The sequence below is a fragment of the Mesoplodon mirus genome (assembly GCF_964341445.2).
Source record: "Mesoplodon mirus genome assembly, chromosome: 4".
In the NCBI taxonomy this organism is placed as follows: domain Eukaryota; kingdom Metazoa; phylum Chordata; class Mammalia; order Artiodactyla; family Ziphiidae; genus Mesoplodon; species Mesoplodon mirus.
In genome coordinates, this window is record NC_138979.1 from 138398952 (window position 1) to 138419962 (window position 21011).

General features: G+C 38.2%; 1 protein-coding gene across 1 annotated transcript in view; it reads right to left on the bottom strand.

The window, feature by feature from the left end:
• SOS2 (SOS Ras/Rho guanine nucleotide exchange factor 2) overlaps positions 1–21011 on the bottom strand; it is a 103848-nt gene that overhangs the window by 62559 nt on the left and 20278 nt on the right. The window contains exons 2-5 of the mRNA XM_082617948.1: positions 12682–12807; positions 10137–10268; positions 9041–9205; positions 133–336 (exon numbers count right to left, since the gene is read on the bottom strand). Coding sequence (XP_082474074.1) covers positions 133–336; positions 9041–9205; positions 10137–10268; positions 12682–12807 — 627 coding nt within the window. The remainder of the gene's footprint in view (positions 1–132; positions 337–9040; positions 9206–10136; positions 10269–12681; positions 12808–21011) is intronic.

Here is a 21011-nt window from a genome sequence, read left to right on the forward strand (position 1 = left end):
AACCCCACAATACTATATAAAACAATATTTCTTTTACATACTCATAAAGTATATGAAGTTACTATTTATGATTTTAAGCTACTATATGACTTTTTGGGGTAGACAGAGTTTCAAACCCAAAAAGGTACTTACAGAAGGTTTAAACAGGTCTCTGTCAGAAAGAAAAGCTTCTCGAAACACTTTTATGATCATATTTAGTTCCCGTAGATACTGTCTTTCTTCTGCAATTTCAGTTCTGACAAGGTCATAGTAGTTTAATTCACCTGAAGAACTAGGTTCATCTTCACAAAGAGAAACCAAGCCTATGTCATCCTGATCAAACATGTCCATCAAAACCTAAGAAATATAAATCAGTAATGGATAAACTTATTTTCCTTACTGTTATAAGACCATTTTAAAGTACTTGTAATTAAAACATTATTAAACAATGAGAGTTGTATGTATTACAGGCTAAAATTGTAAGAGAAAATCCAAAATAAGAGAAATATGAAAAGTTGAAGTGAGATAATGTTCAAATAAAACTGGATATGGAGAAATAAATATTTATGAAAATAAGATAAATCTAACAGTGAAATATATATATATATGTACACATATACATGTATGTCTGTGTGTATATAAATACAGGTACATATGCACACATAAACATAAAATATATAATAGCAAAAAGAGCACACATTTGGAGAACAACAATCTGAACCAAAATTCCAGTTCTACCACTTACCTGTGATTACAGACAAGTTATTTATTCTTTTGAAAGTCAGATCCCTTATCTGTAAAATGTAACTGATGAAAGAATTCAATGAAGTAATGGACATAAAACGCATACTATTAGGTCTGGCAAACAGTAGGCATTCAAAATGGTAGCTCTTTGCCCTACTGTAAGGATGCTTATATGCACTTGAGTAGAGTTTAAAGGAGAAAAGTGAAATGATATGCAAAATATATTAACAGCTTGATGCTTTTCTGATGCATATTTACTATATCAACAACTGCTATTAAGTTCATTTGTTAAAATCAAGCATCCCCTGGAACTTCCCCTGGTGGTCCAGTGGTAAAGAATTCGCCTTACAATGCAGGGGATGCAGGTTCCATCCCTGGTCAGGGAACTAAAACCCCACATGCCGTGGGGCAACTAAGCCCGTGTGCCACAACTGCTGAGCTTGCCCGCCTCAACTAGAGCCCACGTGCCGCAAAACTACAGAGCCCACGTGCTCTGGAACCCACGCACCATAGCTACAGAGCCTGCACGTCACAACTAGAGAGAGAAAACCTGCACACCACAACGAAAGATTCCACATGCCTCAATGAAAATCCCGTGTGCCACAACTAAGACCCAACACAGCCAAAAAGAAATCAATAATAAATAAATCTTAAAAAAAAAAAATCGGGCCTCCCTGGTGGCGCAGTGGTTGAGAGTCCGCCTGCCGATGCAGGGGATACGGGTTCGTGCCCCGGTCTGGGAGGATCCCATATGCCGCGGAGCGGCTGGGCCCGTGAGCCATGGCCGCTGGGCCTGCGCATCCGGAGCCTGTGCTCCGCAACGGGAGAGGCCACAACGGTGAGAGGCCCGCATACCGCAAAAAGAAAAAAAAAAAAAAAATCAAGCACCCCACAGATGCTTAAACTGCTATAGTGACAATTTCCCCTTTCAGAAAATAGTAAAGATTGCTACTATGGATTTAAGTCAACCAACAGGCAAGAACTAGCTGTATATCAAAAGCAATAGGAAAAAGGTGACCATACTTTTTAGAATTAAAAATAGTTTAAAAAGAAAAGAAAAATTGAACCTACTTAATTATATACTTCAGACTGACTGAAAACTACTTTCTTAGAGTTTAGGGGGGGAAAGAAGGCACAATCCCAAAAAGGAAGCTCCAGAAAGTAAAACAATTTCAAGGGGATGAGAGGAAATTCTAACAATACAATATGAGATATTCATTCATTCATTCTCAAAAACATCTATTGATCACCAGAAATTGTGCCTGATGTTGGTAAGACACAGCAATAAGCAAAATAAACATGAACCCTGCCCTCCTGATCTTCTTTTAAATCTAACTCAAAAATATTTCTTAAATCTGGTCAATTCTCTCCATTCCCCTCCATGCTTCAAATCAGACTATTAAGTAATCACAACATCTATTAAAAGGTCTTGCAATATGATCTCCCTGCCACTGGTTTCTTCCCAACCCCATTTTCAAAATTATGTTCCTAAAACCAAATTTGTGTCATACCCTACCTAAAAATGACACTGGATTTCATTGCTTTCAGCACACAATTCTAAGTTCATGAAGATAAAGGCCATTCACAATCTAATCCCAGCCCACTTCCCTAGCCTCATCTCCTGTGATACTTTAAAATCCATCTTCTCCTCATTGTCCCCCCCGCCACGAAACTTACCCTCCTGCCATCATTACCTGTGATTCCCAGCCACATTAGACCTTTGAAGAAACCACTGAGGCTGCACAGAGAATTAGCTAATGAAATCTGATTTTAAGCAGATACGCAAAAGAACAGAAGGTATGACACGGAACAGTCTTCTCTTCCCCACCAGAGATACTTTTAAAGTAGTCTGTACTTGCTCTAATTTCTTACTTCTCAAGCTCACTACTCTATTGAAACTGCTCTCACTAATGACCTTTGAATATCTTTTTGTTTTCTCTAGTTATTAACACAGCTGACCAGAACTTCTTAAAACTTTCTCTTCACTTGGCTTCTCATACACCATTCTGTCAGTGAGGCCTCCTTCTCTACTACTCACCTTCTCCAACATCCACTGCAGGGTTCCATTTTTGGAACTGCTTTGGTCACACAACACCCAAAATCCCGAATGTAAATGCTATAGGAGTCAGGTAGATAATATCATGTTAATACATAAGAAGAGGTGATGGGGAGTGTGGCAAACTAGAAGGTGCATGCACCTAAAGAAGAAAGGCACTGTTCAATGCCAGCTATTCTGCCAGGCCTTTTGATTTTCTTTTTTCAAGAAGAGTCTGGAATCTAGATTTTTATGAAGAATTTTCATATTTGTAAATATAAACAGACTGCAAATAATTCAAAATTTTAATAAACAAACCTGGAGTCCCTATTCACTAGCAGGCCACCAGTCTGAAACATCTACTATACTTCCTCCTGAGTGAGCTCATCTTCTTAAACGATTTTCAGTTACTAGATAATAACTCCCTAAACATTTATCTCAGCATTTCTCTGGACCCTAGGCAAGTGTTACCAGAAGCTTGCTAGATATCTCTGTCTGACAAACCTATACATGTACACTCTACTTCAGAATCACTAATCACAGCATCATCTCCTTGGCTCTCATAGCTAGAAAACTTGTCACTACCCTAGACTTAACACTTCTCCAACTTCCACACCAAATCAGTCCCCAAATCCTGTTAACTCCAACTCAGAAACAGCTCTTAAATCTCATCAGTTCCTTCTATTCTCCTGTCTAGAATGTCTGCTCCTACTTCTCTTTCCTTCCAACCCTCACACTTATTCATCTGATAAATCCCTAGCCATTTTCATCACTTAGCTAAAATATAATTGTCTTTGTATAGCTTTTCCCAACTCTCCCTGAACTCTATCAAAATCTTTTCCATTGGCTTCAGTCCTCCATTAGCAATCCTCTCTCTTTTCTATATAAGCACCTAACTTATATTGACATTTCTAAGGATAAGAGCCATGATTTCATCTTAAAATCCACAGCATTTGATACACAGTAAATGCACAAAAGATACTTAAAGAGCATATATGTAGGGCTTCCCTGGTGGCTCAGTGGTTAAGAATCTGTCTACCAATGCAGGAGACACGGGTTTGAGCTCTGGTCCGTGAAGACCCCACATGCCACGGAGCAACTAAGCCAGTGCGCCACAGCTACTGAGCCTGCGCGCCACAACTACTGAAGCCTGCGTGCCTAGAGCCCACGCTGTGCAACAAGAGAAGCCACCGCAGTGAGAAGCCCGCGCACCACAACAAAGAGTAGCCCCTGCTCGCCGCAACTAGAGAAAGCCCACGCACAGCAATGAAGACCCAACGCAGCCATAAATAAATAAATTTATATTTAAAAAAAGAGCATATATTCATTTTATGTTTGTAAACTGTTAAACTTGTATTGAAAGGCTAAAGCCCAAGTGAGTTAAAGATCAGAATAAATGTTAGGACAATAAAAGCATTTTTTTGGTCATGTTCACAACAAGAATAATAAAGGAGAATTGGTTCTTGGAACAGATGGAGTAATATTACAACAAAAGAAAAAATACAGAAGAACTCAACTTCTATAACATCTGGGCTCACAGAAATAAACTTCTTCAGAGCAGCTCTGTGCTCTCTTACTCTCTCTTGCCTTTCTTAAACATCAATTTTCCTCCTAAGCATGTATGTTTTATTTTTCCAGTCTGAATATTATTTTCCTTAATAGTGACAAGTACATTAGGGGCTGAGCTCTAAAATTCCTTCCTATGACCATCTAACTATTCTCAGCAATCTTTGATGTGCCAGAATACATCATATAGTCAAATGTTACTTTTATTTTTAAGTGTAGAAAAAAGGTTGGTTCTCAAGTTCTCTATCAAATTATACGACCTTGTCTAGGAAGTTACACAGATTCCTAGAAAGCATTTATTTGAATAGTTTATTAAACAGATGGTTTGTGAGCTCTTGAAATAGTGATCACAGGAAATCAGTTTAGATTTACTAAGACCACACCATGTCACACTAATCTCATTAATCCATTCACATGACTAGTCCCACAAATAAAGTCATCTGTATCTTAGCTAAACCTAGGACAGTCTCTCATGACAAACTTGGAATCACAGTAGAAAAGGATGGGCAGGGGACTTCCCTAGTGGTCCAGTGCTTAAGACTCTGCACTCCCAATGCAGGGGGCCCAGGTTCGATCCCTGGTCAGGGAACTAGATCCAGCATGCCGCAACTAAGAGCTCGCATGCGGCAACAAAGATCCCGCATGCTGCAAGTAAGACCTGGCTCAGCCAAATAAATAAATAAATAAATGTTAAAGAAAAAGAAAGTAAAGAAAAGGATGGGCAAACTACAGCCCATAGGCCACAGTAAGCCTGCCCTTTATGTAAATAAAGTTTTACTAGAACACAGCCCACACTCATTGGTTTATGGCTTCCTTTCTGCTACAAAGGCAAAGATGAGTAGTTCTAAGAAAGACGTATAGCCTACAAAGCCTAAAATATTCAGCCACCCATCTGGTCCTTTGCAGGTAAAGTTTGCTGACCCCTGAATTAGACAAAGAGGTAAAACAGTAGCTGACGAAAAGGCCATAGTGAAAAAACGTGGTAATTTATTAACCTGGAAGGATGCCTCTAACAACATATGTGAGAAATCTCATCTCTTAAACTTTTCCAATATTTTTAACAAATAATTCCAACTAAAACAAACTAAGTTTCTCAGACTGGCATATATTACAAAAAGCTGGTATGATATCTACATGATGAATGACAAAATTCAATTTTTATAATATCTTGATATGCTAGAGCATAGTCTCAGTAACATTACGAAGTTTTATAGAGAAAAACTTGAGTTCAAACTTAGATGAAAAAAATATCAACAGCACAAGCTGTAAGAAATCAAAGATATAAGAGTATCTCATGTGGAAAGTCCCAGGGAGCTGAGACATCTGCAAATTCATTAAGTAAACAGAGTGATATGTGTGCCCAAAAAAGTTAATGCTGAAATTATAAAAGAACAGCATATAGAATAAAGGAGGTGAGCCTTTCATTGTACTCTGTGTTGGTCAGACCAAATCTAGACTGTTGTCTTTAGTTTTAGAAATCACAGTGTAAGAGCAATGCAATAATGAGATCTGAAAATCATGTCACAAAAAGATTGGTTTCCAAAGTCTCAAATGGTAAAAATTTAGTACATGGAAAAAAGCTTTAAATAACAGAATGACTTATTCTGAAAAACAGTTTGGTCTTATCTAATGTAGTCCAGAAGAGAGATTAAAATTAGTGAATGACAGTTAATAGGAAATTCAGATGCAAACTATTGTACATAGTATGGATAAACAACAAGGTCATACTGTATAGCACAGGGAACTACTGATATATTCAATATCCTGTGATAAACCTGTGTGGATTGGTCTCTTGTAATTCAGAGACTGTGTAATTGTTTAGAATTTAACTACTTTTGCCTTTAAAAAGAGTCATGGAAAAGGTAACTGACTCAGATATGGAATGAAGTCTCTCCTTCCCACAGTCCCTCAATAATCCTGGCCAAGGCCACTGTTTGAGGGCAGGGGGAGGGGAGGAACAGGGCAAATAAGGTAGGAATCCCTACACGAGGGTGTGAGGAAAAGCTAAGGGGGCCTGCCTCAGCGTGCTAGCTCCTGAGAGGAGTAGGGAGGGTGTTTACGGGGGGGGGGGGGCTCAAGACCTGGCACAAGATGTTAGAGATCATTCGGAGTGAAGAGACTATCCATATGATAGGACAGCTTGATTCAGGGTGCTGGAGCCCTAGTGGATAAGGAGGGTATCTGCATGGGAAGGTGGTCCAGCAGCAGCAGTGGTGCAACATGGGACTGTCAGGACTTGAGGGGAGTCAGGAGAATGTATACAAAGAAGAAGGGTTTCTATGCCAAAATAGGGTGCCTACACCAGCGGGGGGAGAGAGGCCTGCTGGGAGACTGGTCACATACAGAAGGATTGATCAAATAAATAAATATATTAAGAAAAACAGGAGCCAGGTTTCTCCCTATCAGATAAGGGAGTTACAAGTGTAAAAAGGGGAGGCTAAAATGAATCCTGTGGTATTGAATGTGGACTGAAGAGATCTGTGAACTTATATAAAGATAGATGAGAAATAAATATAGATGTGTATGTATGTATGTATACACACACAAAAACACACACACACACTCCCTAATTCTGCCCTGTAAGAGACCAGAGCAGTGACACTCCAATATCAGTGAGCTCATCTAGCACCAAGATCTTGGTTTCTAAATACCATTCTCCACTAAAAGGAACCAGGATTTTTTAGAAACCAACTAATTCCAGGCTTGAGCAGCAGGTAAAGAACAAGTTGAACCTGGAGCATCTTGTGTCAAAAGAAAGTGTTCAAAGAATGATAGGGACAGAGAAGCCAAATTGAAGGCGTTCCCACTGGCCAAATCTGAGACAATCTGAATATTAAATAATGAAGTAACAGGTTATGTTCCACTGAATAAGAATCAATGAATCCATATTAAAATAAACAAAATAAATAAATTTAACGTGTGATGAGGAACAAGATATTTACATAGCCTTAAAATATTCCACAAAATATTTATTAATTACAAAAGGGAAAGGAGTCCTTTAAAGGAGAGAAGCCTAGAGGATGAACCCTTAATCAAGTGATCAAAGTGACCATCACTAGTAATGGGATACAGTGAAATTGTATGTCGTGTAAGAAAATGCAATGAGAAGAACTCCTATGATATTCCTGCCACAGATCCATAACCTAAATCTTATTAAGAGAAAACATCAGAAAAAACTAAAGGAAGGGGCATTTTAAACATTAACAGGTATAATCCTTAAAAACGTCAAGGTCATAAAAGTTAAGGGAAGAATGAAGAACTGTTCCAGAATGAACAAGGAGAAAAAAGATACATGACTACTAGACACAACACATGATTCTGAACTGGATCATTTTGCTCTAAAGGACATCACTGGGGCAAGTGGCAAAAATTGAACGGGGTCTAAGGATTACATAATATAATGTATCCACATTCATTTCCTGGATTTTGATTGTCGTACCGTGGTTATACAGGAAAATGTTTTTGTTTGTAGGACACACTAAACTATGTTGGCAACCTACTCTCAAGGGGTTTAGGGCACAGGGGAGTATTTTTATTGTACATACAACTTTTCTAAAAGTCTGAGCTAGAAACAAAGTTAAAAAAAACATGTAATCATTTTTTTTCATTTTTTTCAGAAGTCAACATAGAAATAACAAGGAATGTCTACTATGAAATTTAAGTGAAAAATCATTTTTGAGACTACGGCATAGTACAATCACTCTCAATCATAACTGCACATCAGAATCACCTGTGATAGTTTCAAAAATTTTGAAAATAACTGAGGCTTAGAGGCCCATCCCAGGCCAAGTAAATCAGCTCTGGGGGTGAATGCAGGCATCGGTATTCTCTACAAGCTTTCTGGTAATTCTGATGTGCAAAGTGGAGAACCACTGGCATGTGCCAGGTCCTGGGGTAATTCACCCTTAGAGGTCTAGTTCAGGTATCTTCTCTATGAAATGTTCCTGGTCCCCCCTATGCCAGAGTTACTCACTTTCTCCACCACCTTTGATTTATTTGTATAATAGTTTTAATTACATTGTGCTGCAATTATTTGGTTATAATACTTTTATTTCCCACTAAAATAAACTCCTTCTAACACAGGGATTGCTGATTTGTTCACTGTTGTATTTTCAATGCTCAGGACAGTGACTGACACATAAGAGGTACTCAAAAATGTTGATTTAGAAAGTAAGAAAAAAAGGAGGGAAAGTGGAAAGGGAAGAAAAGGAGGAGAGAGGAAAATAAAGAAAAGACTCAATTTCTTTCCTCAGTAGCTTACAGCCAGGAAGAAAGATAAGTAACAAAAAATTATCAAAAGGAAGTAACTTTGGCATGGCAAAGTCTTCTTCTCTCTACCTGTGCCCCAATGACCCATGCTGTGAAATCAAAGCATGTTTTTCAAAATTACTTCTTAAACTTAAACGTATCTGAATATTCTGTATTTATTCTCTTTCTTAAAATACAAAACTCAAACTACTTTTCTTAAACTGGTTTGAGGCTTTGGATGTTTTTTCCTGTAGATAAAAAATTCTTGCTGGAAAAAAAGATTCTCATCCTGTCACATGCTAAAAAACCCGAAAATATCATTGTTAGTCTGCAAAGCCACCATTTTTCTGTCTTCCAACACCAGGAACTATAAAAATCACTAATATAATCATGTATTAAAAAACAGAGGTATAAGTGACATATAGTCTCTATCATTCAGGTTAAGTTTAAATACCTTTTAACACTTACCTTATCTGCACACATTGACACTTTAATGTCCTGTTGGGATATTTCATAATGTCGGATATTAAAAACATAATTACCAGCCAATTTCAAAATATCAGCTGAGATATACTCTAGTACAGCCACAATATATAGGGACACATGGTAGTCCACTTTGTACCCTAAAACTTCCTGTGGAAAAAATAAACAATTTAATTCCAAAAAATGGCAGCACTGTCAAGTAGCAGTTAAGCACTTAAAAATTTTACTTAACATTCTTGCTTATGAAGAACTTTCTATAAACCAAATGTCTAAACTCAAAGGTACCACAGGATATAAAATGAGCTGTTGGCTCAGTATCAGGGTTTCTTTCTCTCTCTCTCTTTTTTTTAAGAGACACCTAATCTAACAAATCTGCCTTTAATATCAAACAAGAAGAGATGATTGATTCTAAGACAGAAATCTTGGACTGGACTTCCCTGAAAACCTCTTGATACATTATCCAAAACCCATCTGACAAGTATCTGCTATCTTCAAGGATCTTGCTTTAATTAATATCCCCAAATTACAATGGTTTCTACTAAGGGGAGGATGTGTGTATGTGTGTGTGTTGGGTGGGGGGAGGGGGAGTCTTGAAATTGCTACCAAATGGTATTGAAATCCATGTACACCAATTATTTTCTATAGACTAAATAATACTCCCTAGACAACTTTTCCAACGTATAGAAAAATATCTGTGATAAATACAGATTAATTTAAAAACAGTTCTGAAATCACAGGAGCTTTTGCATTATATATTTTATTAATCAACAAAAAGCTGGAAGTCAATCAGAGGTAGCAATCATTAGAAGATGCCACAAAGATGCATTATTTCTTATCATTAACCTTTAATATTATTTGAAAAGCAATATGATTTCATCAAAGCATACTTCTTGTTTTTTACACATATTAAGAAACATATATATGTATGTGTATAAACAAGTGTACACACACTCAAGTGCACATACACAATAAGACCATGCTATATAAATACACAAATACTATATAAAGTATTATTTGTTAAAAATAACCTCCCCAATGCTTTTCTGTGCCTGTTTTTTGTTTGTTTGCTTGTTTGTTCTACCTTCAATGAAGGATGGATTTTGTCCACAGGCAGTAAGAGAGGATTTCTTCGTTTTCGTTTCTCTATGGCAGACTGTGCATCAGCAATAGCCCATTTATCAATTGGATGAGGAAAGGTCTTTTGAACTCGTTCCTGTTCAGATCACAGCAGAACTACTGTTAATAGAAGTGCTCATATACAGAAAACTTAATACAAAATTAAACTTCATCATCATCCATAACACCAGCAGTTAATAGTAACATAGCATATTCTGGTTCCTGCAATAAATGAAATTTTTTTGTTTAAAAAAAAAAGATCAACATGCTATCGAGATTCTTCCACATAATTCCCATGGGTGAGAAAAAAGGTGAAGTTTAAACAGAAAGCTTTAAGTGTAAGCATAATTAAGATAAAATGGAAAAAGGAAAAAGTAATAATATTAAGGGAGATTAAAGCAAGCATAAAATACTCTATCAGTGATTTTAAGGTCAAGGTTTCTAGGGTTAAAACTGTTTACCTAGCAGAAGTTAACTCATTATTAATAATTATTATGCAGTCTCTCTCCTGCTAATCTCAGAGCTTTATAGAGAAGAATTTTAAAAGAAGAAATATCATGTACCTCTTAAAGGATCAAGTATGTGGCAGAGCTCAGAATGGTTTAAAGAAATATATCTCTTGGCAAAAATAATCCAAGCCTTTTACGTTACTATTTTGTTCATCTAATCTTAAATGTAACCAGTAATTGGCATGAATAATGAGAAGTAATGATAACTGAATGAAACTCCAATTTAGCAGGATTTCCTGTTTTTAAAATTATATTCTCAGCTTCTAACATATTTAGCTTCTGAAAAGTATACTTTTATTATATTTACTTATGTCCAATTCTTACAGCAGAGAACAGGGAAACAAATGTTTTAATTCCCAGAGTCCCTGAAAATCTTAGTAGATCTATTACTCCAAATTAAGATTATCCTTTACACTGGAAGTTGTTGCCTTGTTATAGAAACAATCTTCAAAAGAAAGGTGATATAAACAGTATAATGCCAAAGTAACTTTTAAAAGCTATACTGACTGATATTTCTAAAAATCTAGAAATACTCCCATGTAACTGAGCCAAAACAAATATTTCAGCACTGAATTACACACGATCTTTTAGAGGTATAATATATGTATATATATTTTTTAATCAACGAGTAAAATGTTTATTCTATACTAGTCCTTTATTGAGGTAATAGTTATATGCAGTAAAATGCACAGATCTTAAGTGTACCATTGAATGAGTTTTGAAAAATGCTTACACCTGTGTAACCATCACCCTAATCAAGATTACAGAAAATTTCTATCATCTTAATCTCACCCTTCATAGGCAGCCACCATCCTGATTTCTATCACCATTACTTTTAGCTATTTCTGATTTTTATGTAACTGGAATCATATAATACATACTCTCTGGGGTATGTCTCATTTTGCTCTATATGATATCTATGGATTGTAGCTACGTTATTGCGTATATCAATAGTTCATTCTTTCATTTTACAATACTACTAAGTAGTATTCCATTTTATGAATCTATCACAATTTGTTTTCCCATTCTCTTGTAGATGGAAACTTTAGTTGTTGCTAATTTTTGCCTATTATGAATAAAACTGCTTGGATATTCATGTATAAGTCTCTTTGTGAAGATATATTTCCATTTCTCTAGGGTTAAATACCCAGGGGTAAAATCGCTGGGTCATAGGCTACATATATATGTTTAACTATAAGAAACTGCAAAACAATTTTCCAAAGTACTTTTGCCGTTTTATACTCCCACTAGCAATGTATAAGAGTTCTAGTTGCTCTACATCTCATCAATATTCCATGTTATCAGTCTTTAATTTTATCCCTTTTAGTGGGTGTGAAATAGTATCTCATCGTAGTTTTAATCTCTTTTTCCCTGATGAATTATGAGTTTGAGTACCTTTTCATATGCTTATTGGCCATAAGTATATCTTCTTTTATGAAGTGTCTGTTAAGATTTTTGCCCAATTGGGTGAGCAGGGTATCGTTTTATTACTGACTTGTAGGAGTTTTTGTTTGGTTTTTTGTTTGTTTTAACATATTCTGGATACAAGCCCTTTGTAAGGAATACATATTGAAACATTTTCTCCTAGTCTGTGACTTATACCTTTTTTATTTTCACATCAACTTTATTCTTTGGTATTTACAGTGTTTTGAGTCCTCTGCAAAAAAACATTTGTTTAACACCAGCTTATAAAGATATTCTCCCGCATTTTCTTCTAGAAACTTTACAGCTTCAGCATTTATGTTTAAGACTATGATATATCTTGAACTAATTTTTGTGTGAGACAGGTTTCAAGGGTCTTTCCCACCATAAATTTATCCAGTTGTTTTAGCACTTTTTTTGCTGAAAAACTTCCCTTTCAGAATGAACTGACCATATATCCCCCATTATGATTTCAATGGTTTCAGCTTCCATAATAATTTAGAATGATATAGATTTAGATATAAAAATTAATTTGTACAGTGGTTCAATGACTTTTTGAAATAACAAAATAATTTTTACCTCCACATCTTGAACAGTCCTTGGTTGGGCCATGCATAATTTATTAAGCAGCTGAAAAATCAGCTCTTCAATATAATAGAGAGACTCTTCATTAGCTGAGAGATTGGGATGTACTTGCTCCTGAACCTTTAAAAAAAAAAGTTCTCAGTTTTAATACAGGCAAAATGATATTTATTAAACAAAAGTCAGAGAATCTTATATATAATTTATAGTATTTTACCAAAATGGTTACTCAAATACAGATATAAAACACAAAAAATGAAGAAAAACTGTATTTGTTGGTCCCTGTAAACTTTTCTCTACTCAGAGTAGTGGTTCTTAATCTTTTCTAGACTCTGAAAATCAGCTGAAAGCCACTGGCCCCTCTCATCCTTACCACCAAAAAAGCATACGCACATAAAATATTCTACATAATTTCAAAGGAAGCATGGATACCCTGAAGTTAATTACTAAACCTACTATGTACCAAGATCCCAATCAGGGAAGATATCGATCACTCTCACAAAAGTCCTGAGGCTGCCAAATTTCTGTGATAAGAGGAGAGGCAGCCATCTGTGATAACTTACGTGATAACCTGTACATGGTTTGGGTTTTGCCCTTCCTGTGACAATTATAATCCTAATGGCTTCTCTCCCCTTTGAGGAGAGCTACTGCAGTGCCTCAGTGGCTTACCTACATGCGTCAGTGGATTACATGTGACAGTGAAGCCCAGGTGCTGGGGGTGGGGTGGAGGAAGCTGTCGGCTGCGTGTAGGCCGGTGGTGGAGATGCAGTCACAATCTGCCCTGCCCCTGCTTCCCCATGGAGGTCGGGCAGAGGTGCCCTGCTCCAAGCTGCCTTTTCCCTTCCCCAGAAACAATGCCATTCTTGCTACCATTCCTACACATCCCCCTCTGGCTCAGGTGAAAGCCATGCCACTCTGTTTACAGATAAAAAGTTCAGGTGCTTTTGGCCACTGGTCTTGAATCTGCCCTCTCTTTCCAGTGGTGAGATCCCACTCCAGAGGCGTTTTCTGAGAAAGGTGGTTGGGGCTGGTGGCTATCACTGAAAAGTGACGCCAGTGCTGTACTGCCTAAATGAGTCAGATGCTGCTCTGCAGGCTGGGCATGGTATCAACCAACCCCACTCTCCCAGGTAGGCAAGGCGCAGGACCCTCTTCACTTGGCCTGCCGACTCCATTACAAAACTGTTTTCCTACAGTTCAAAAGCAAGCCACTCCCATCCCTTGTCCTTGTCCAAAGGGCAGAGCATTTTAGTGAGATCTACTTTGTACATCTCTAGCAATAGTTAAGTCCCTGACACTGGGGCCAAATTCTTATTGTGAGACATACATATCCATCGGGCCTTCCCCAACTGTTCCTCCCAAATCTACTTTTGCTTCAGATCTGGGCCGGGTACCAAACAGAAGACTTTTTGATCATCAGCTACTGCTTGAAGCCTGTTTTCTACAAGGACTCCAAAGGCTGAAGTCTCCCAGGGCACAACATGAGGACAAATTTCTCATCAGATAAATGTGGCCTCAAGGAGCTTTCCTTTGTTAGTGTCTTCCTCAGACCATGTTTTCCCATTATATTCCTCTGACCCCCTTTTCAGTCAACAGGTGAAGTTCTCCCAGCCCACAGAGGCAGTAACGTCATCTTTTGCATCTCCTCTTCTCCTCTGGCCATCTTGGGAAGCAAAATATTATTTTTAGGCCCAGGCTTCACAGCCATTCTTTGTGGGCAGCCCCCGTCTGGACTCCAGACCTTGGACTAGGTGAAGTCAGAGGCTTTCTGACAGATTTCTGAATGGATATTACAGGGATGGAAGGGCTCCCCAACCTGCTGTAGGGAATAGCCTGAGAAGACATGTGTTTGGAATCTTAATATTTTGGCACATGGCTATGTCCATTTTAAGATCTCTGGTGGGTCTGAGATATTTAGGTGTGGGTTAAAGGGACAAGGAGTCTTTTTCTTAGCTAAAGTTTTCAAATACTGTTTTGAACAGTGACAGCTACTCTTTATTGCCAGCCCTCTGGGCATCTCACCGCCACACCATCTTCTCTAGTATTAACAGGATCTCTGGTCTTAGAAGGCTGCCTTCAGTTCCGAGCTATCCCAAGTAACTGACTGGCCTTAGTATTGACTGCAACCTTCTGTTAGAACCACACAGGTTCCACCCTCACCTGGCCAGCCTGGTTACTTGGGCCAGTGGGTGCAAGTGACCCTTCCAAGGAACAGGTGTTGATGACTTCAGCATTCAGGGACCCTTTGTGTTCCCCCTTACCCAGAACCCTTAGACTACTCCTTCTATTCTCTTCTCCCTGGAAGCCTCTTTCCAAGAGCCCTATTTTTTAGAACTGAACTGCACAGATTATAGCTGCTATCATACTTATTCAAGGAAGAGAGAAAGAAGGCTCTCAGGCACGAACTTTCAACTTCTCTCAAGCCAAACCAGTTTAAAATGAAAACTCTAGCAGAAGGAGCTGGATTTCCATTTTCTCATGTCTACCTGTCTTCCCCCTATACTCTAAAGTTACCTGTTTCTAGCAAAATAGAAGGGAAGGAGATGCATGCCTAGCAATACTTCCCCCCTCCTCCCCCATGCCCTTCTTTGAAGGCCTCAGCTCGGCTGTTCAGGCCACATCTCTCCTCCCCAAGCTCTTCTCACTCAGCTTGGTGTCCAGCATCCTGAATATTCCTCAGCAGATTCATCTTGTGGGCTCAGATTCTGGACTCTCAGTTGAAGGCAAGGAGCCAGATCCTCCGGCTCCCTGCAGGCACTGCAGGGACACTTAGGGAGAGGAGGCTGGCTGGGGGCCTATGAATGTATGTGCCTGTCTGCCTCCCTGGCAGGCTGGTGAAGGGTGCAAGGCTCAGTGCACTGAACCACAGGAAAGGCTCACAACCAGTAGCAGTATCTTCCAGGTAGGACTATCCTGGAAATAAGTGCGTGTGAGATGGAGAAATTGCTCAGAGTAGGTTTTTTCCACAGCTGTTGTAGGATTGCACATTTTAGACCAATCTTGTCCAGTATTTTTCCTGTCTTAACTTTTGCCTTTTTTTATTAAGCCAACGAGTCAAGAATTTGGCCCTACGGGGATCCATGTGGTAGGCAATAGCTGCTCTTTGGCCAAGGGCTTCATAAAGGATTCGGTCATCCCATTGTCTGTTCCCTAGCCCCACACCTAGGTGAAGACCATGGGGAGGGAAGAATTTTGAGGTCAGTACAAACCAAGTAAGTCTGTAAATTAAAGCTGTTAGTTTTCCTCTGGGAGGGCATTTTGCATCAGGCCTGGGTTATGTGCAGAATCAAACCTGGCTGTGAGTTAGGATAGGCACCATTTGGGCTTCCCTAGTGGCGCAGTGGTTAGGAATCTGCCTGCCAATGCAGGGGACACGGGTTCGAGCCCTGGTCAGGGAAGACCCCACATGCTGTGGAGCAACTAAGCCTGTGCACCACAACTACTGAGCCTGCACTCTAGAGCCCACGAGCCACAACTACTGAGCCCACATGCCACAACTACTGAAACCCACGTGCCTAGAGTCCGTGTTCCACAACAAGAGAAGCCCCTGCAATGAGAAGTCCGCGCACTTGCAACGAAGAGTAGCCCCCACTCACCACAACTAGAGAAAGCTGCACACAGCAATGAACAACCAAAGCAGCCAAAAATAAATTAAAAAAAAAAAAGAATAGGCACCATTAAATTTGGGGCCCAGAACACTGGGAGAAAGGATTGTGTAGTATGTCATAAAGGTCTTCAGTGCGTCTGGGCCCACCTCACTACTCTGGGCCAGCCTGACTGCCGATTTCCACATTAGCACACACTTGAACCCCTCTGCTGAACTCTAGGTCTGCTCCCCTATGTAGGTCAGATGTTTGGCCTCTGGGTTTGGGAAGAGAAAACTGCCATGCCAAGAACCCTCAGGCCCTGGAGTTGGGTACTGGCTCTTTTAGCCAGCTTTTGTGAGCACTGTCTTTGATTGAACCACTAAAGAAGCAAAGGGGGTATGTATGAGGTTCCAGCTACCCAAGACAGACCAGATGTCCCTCAAAAACAGCTTGGGCAATCCCACTACTGGGCATATACCCTGAGAAAACCGTAATTCAAAAAGAGTCATGCACCAAAATGTTCATTGCAGCTCTGTTTACAATAGCCCGGAGATGGAAACAACCTAAGTGTCCATCATTGGATGAATGGATAAAGAAGTTGTGGCACATATATACAATGGAATATTACTCAGCCATAAAAAGAAACGAAATTGAGCCATTTGTAATGAGGTGGATAGACCTAGAGTCTGTCATACAGAGTGAAGTAAGTCAGAAAGACAAATACCGTATGCTAACACATATATATGGAATTTAAGGAAAAAAATGTCATGAAGAACCTAGGGGTAAACAGGAATAAAGACACAGACCTACTTGAGAATGGACTTGAGGATATGGGGAGGGGGAAGGGTAAGCTGTGACAAAGCGAGAGAGGCATAGACATATATACACTACCAAACGTAAGGTAGATAGCTAGTGGGAAGCAGCCACATAGCACAGGGAGATCAGCTCGGTGCTTTGTGACCGCCTGGAGGGGTGGGATGGGGAGGGTGGGAGGGAGGGAGATGCAGGAGGGAAGGGATATGGGAACAGATGTATATGTATAACTGATTCACTTTGTTATAAATCAGAAACTAATAAAAAAAATTTTTTTTTAAAACAGCTTGGGTTCCCAGCTACAGACTCTACGAAAGTGAATCAAACCTTTTTCCTCACATTTTTCTTTCCAAATTTATTTGCTTTTAAGAACTATAAACTTATGGCTATTGTTTTTCTTGCTCTCGGGGCCCCTGGGTAGACAGACACAGCTTGATGATTTCAGAGCAGATACAGGCCAAGAAACCAAGGCATTGAGTGCTGAGTCCAGACAAATGATACTAATATACACATCCAAATTTGAAGACAAAATGTGTTTCTTTAGGTGTCAAACACTGTAATAGATATAAAACAAAAATAAAAACCTGCTGCAAAGTTAATAAAAAAATAAACCTACTAGAAGTCTATGAACACTAGATCATGAACCCTAGCAACAGAGGTATCCTTGAATAATCATACTACTTTACACGCTACAGAGGTGCTCTATGAAGTAAGTGCTAGTCAGATTTCTTTTACAATGGTATATGCTGCTTTCTGTTGCCACACAGCTGTGCTGAGACTCTTTTGTTGTTAAATTTCTTTTTTTTTTTTTTTTGGCCTCACTGCATAGCATGCGGGATCTTAGCACCCCACCAGTGATCAAACCTGCACCCCCTGCAGTGGAAGCACGGAGTCTTAACCACTGGACTGCCAAGGAAGTCCCTGTTGTTAAATTTCTTAAAATTAGAATCTAGTAATCTGTCCTAAAAAATAATCTAGTCAAACTGAATATGAGGAAAAAGAAGGTAAAAAATAGTGCCTAGCATTATAGTAGGTGTCATGTAAATATCTGCTGAAAGAATGATTAAGAGAAAAGTATTGTTCTAATGCATGGTATTAGGAGGATATCAATGCCACTGACATAATAAGTAAGAAAAAAATTTTAATAGTCTCATAGTTATTTTGGAAAACTGATGCAGTAGTTAAAAATCTTCCCACAAAGAAAACAGCATTAAGTTGACCACTTCATCTAAATTCTCAAAATTTAGCATAAAATTGTTCATTATAGCCTCTTGCATTTTTAAGTTCATAGAAACTTCAGTGAAGTCTTTTCTTTCATTAATATCAGTTGTTTGTGTGTCCGTTCTTTTCTTGATCAGTCTCTTAGGGGTTTATCAATTTTATTAATCTTTTCAAGAACCAACTTTTGGCTTTGTTGATGCTCTCCATTTTATGTTTGTTTTATATTTCATTTATGTTTCATCTTCATTTTTTCTTCTATTTATTCTTTTTTTCTAACTTCTTGGGATGGATACTTATTTTCAACCTTTCTTCTTTTGCAATATGTATATTTTGTCTAAGAACTACTTTTGTAAAAAACCCACAGATTTTTATATGGAATATTTTTGCAGTCATCCATTTCAAAATAACTTCTAATTTCCATTATGGTTTCTTCTTTAACTTTTATAATTTAAGTATACTTAAATACTCTAAGTATACTTCTTAATTTCTAAACACACAGGGATTTTTTTTCACATTATCTTTTTTATCAATTTCTAGAATAATCACATTGTGGTCAGAAAACATATTTTCTATGATTTCAATTTTTTTGAAATATGTTAAGACTTGCTTTTATAGCTCATTGCATGGCCTAGATGGCTTCACTGACAAACTCATCAAACATTCAAGGAAGAAATGCAACAATTTTAAGCAAGCTTTCTCGAAAAAAAGTAAAAGAATAAGTAGACTTCTCAAGTTATTTTGAGGCTAGCCTTGATATAAAAACTCAAAAAGATGAAAAGTACAGCTCGTTTTCACTCATGAACCTAGAAACAAAAGCCTAAATACACTATTAGCTAACTAAATTATGTAATATATTAAAAAATGATACAACATGACCAAGCTGGATTTATCCTAGGAATGTTAAGTTGGCTTAATGTTGGAAAATCAAGCAAAGTAATTCACCATGATAACAGATTAAGAAAGAAAAATAATATGATCTTAAACAGATGTAGAAAAAGCACATAAAATTTTGAATATTCATTCATAATCAAATCTCTTAATGAACTTCCTGAATTTGGTAAAAGATATCACCAAAAATCTACAAGAAACATCATGGTTAATGGTAAAACACTGAAAGCTTTCCTTTTGAGATTAGGAAAAAGGCAAAGATACTAGCTATTATGATTTCTATTCCACATTGTACTGGATGTCCTGGCCAGTGAAGTACAGCAAGAAAAATGAAAGTATAAGAATCAGAAAAGAAACAAATCTGCAGATGATTTGATTGCCCACTGTGATAGTTAATTTGATGTGTCAACTTCTGGGCCACCAGGTACCCAGATATCTGGTTAAATATTATTTCTGAGGGTGTCTCTGAGGGTGTTTGTGGATGAGATTAACATGTGAACCGGCAGACTGAGTAAAGCAGATTGCGCTCCCCAGAGTGGGTGGACCTCATGCAATCCACTGAAGGCCTGAATAGAAGAAAAGGCTGGGTAAGAAAGAATTCTCTCTCTCTGCCTGACAGCCCAGATTTTTGGTCTTCTTTTGCTTTTGGACTAGAACTTGGACTAGAATTACACCATCAGTTCTCCTGGGTCTCCAGCTTACTGACTGCAGATCTGCACTTCTCTGCCTCTATGTGAGAGAGAGAGAGAGAGAGAGAGAGAGAGAGAGAGAGAGAGAGAGAATGTTTCTCTAAAGATCCCAGACTAATACAACCACGAAGGAAAATAAAAATATTGTACACATAAATTATTTCAATTCATAAAAATACAATGTTATTTCTGTGTAACAGCAACAAAGTTAGAAAATAAAATTTTAAAATAATATCACTTACAATAGAATAAACATTACACCATGTATCTTGGAATAAATCTTAGATAAGAAGTACAAGATTCCTAGGGAGAAAAATCAGACTCTGAGAAAAATTAATGATCTAAATAAATAAAATAAAATACCATGTTCATGAATTATCAGACTTAATATTGTAAATATATCAATTCTCCTCAAACTGATCCATGGAGTTAATAAAACCACAGTCAAAACCAAACAGTATATTTGGTTAAAATTGAAAAGATAATTTCAAAACTTATATAGAAATACAAAAAGCTAAGAAATCAGTCATATACTTTTTTTTTTTTTTTTTTTTTTTGTGGTACGCGGGCCTCTCACTGCCGCGGCCTCTCCCACCGCGGAGCACAGGCTCCGGACGGGCAGGCCCAGCGGCCATGGCTCACGGGCCCGGCCGCTCCGCGGCATGTGGGATCCTCCCACACCGGGGCACGAACCCGTGTCCCCTGCATCGGCAGGCGGACTCTCAACCACTGCGCCACCAGGGAAGCCCCAGTCATATACTTTTAAAGAAATATAACTACTTGCTCCAATCATTATTGGAATTTATTACAAAGCTACAGTATTCAATAATGTGATAGTGATATAATGACAGACAAACAGATGAACAGAACAGAACAGAGAGTACAGAAACAAGCCCACAGATATATAGACCCTTGATATACAACAAAGGTGTCACTATGGGCAGGGAGAGGATTGTTGAGGGACACTGGGGAAAGCTGATGAATAGTGAACAACTGGATACCCATACGGAGAAGAATGAAATCAACTCCTATTCACACTCGATATAAAAATCAATTTTAGTTGATTTTAGACCTATTAAATAAATAGACCTAATAAAGTTCCGATAAAATAAAACAAGATAATAGACAA